At 56.1% G+C, this 947-nt stretch overlaps 1 protein-coding gene across 1 annotated transcript in view; it reads right to left on the reverse strand.

Annotated features, from left to right (window-relative positions):
* Positions 1-29: 29 nt before the first annotated feature.
* The window catches only part of LOC113963000 (cytochrome P450 2A11-like), a 2,172-nt gene continuing 1,254 nt past the window's right edge, over positions 30-947 (reverse strand). The window contains exon 2 of the mRNA XM_027673794.1: positions 30-224. Within this exon, the coding sequence (XP_027529595.1) occupies positions 30-224 (195 nt within the window). The remainder of the gene's footprint in view (positions 225-947) is intronic.

Here is a 947-nt window from a genome sequence, read left to right on the forward strand (position 1 = left end):
TTTGGGGTCTCAGGGTCCCTGTTTTGGGGTCAGCACCCCCAGGGGTGGGTCAGGGGTCCCCATTTGGGGTCAGGGGTCTCACCCTGGATGTGTGGGTTCCTCATGAGGAAGAGGAGGCCGAACCTGAGTGTTGAGCTCACGGTTTCGGTGCCGGCGAAGAAGAGGTTGAGGGTGGTGAGCTCCAGGTTCTCCTGCGTGAACTCCGAGTCTGGGTTGGACTTTTCCTGGGAAAGGGGGGGATCCATTGGGATCCATCGGGATCCATTGGGATCCATCGGGAATGGGGGAATCCATCGGGAATTGGGGATCTGTTGGGAATTGGGGATCTGTTGGGAATTGGGATCCATCGGGGTCCATTGGGAATGAGGATCCGCTGGGATCCACTGGGAATGGAGGATCCACCGGGAATGGAGGATCCATCGGGAATGGGGATCCATTGGGATCCATCGGGAATGGGGGAGACATCGGGAATGGAGGATCCACTGGGAATGGTGGGATCCACTGGGAATGGAGGGATCCATTGGGATCCACTGGGAATGGGGGATCCATTGGGAATGGGGGAGACATTGGAATGGGGGGGTCAATTGGGATCCACTGGCAATGGGTGAAACCATTGGGATCCATCGGGAATTGGGGATCCATTGGGAATGGGGGAATCCATTGGGATCCATCAGGAATGGGGGAATCAATCGGGATTCATTGGGATCCATTTGGAATGGAGGATCCATTGGGATCCATTGGATCCATTGGGAATGGGGGAATCCTTTGGGATCCACTGGGAATGGGGATCCATCCGGAATAGTGGGATCCATTGGGATCCACTGGGAATGGGGATCCATTGGGAATGGTGGATCCAGTGGGATCCATTGGGAATGGGGGATCCATCTGGAATGGGGGATCCATTGGAATGGGGGGGGGGTCAATTGGGATCCACTGGGAATGGGTGA

Source organism: Neopelma chrysocephalum, unplaced genomic scaffold, assembly GCF_003984885.1.
Source record: "Neopelma chrysocephalum unplaced genomic scaffold, ASM398488v2 Primary Assembly neopelma1_187142, whole genome shotgun sequence".
Lineage (NCBI taxonomy): Eukaryota > Metazoa > Chordata > Aves > Passeriformes > Pipridae > Neopelma > Neopelma chrysocephalum.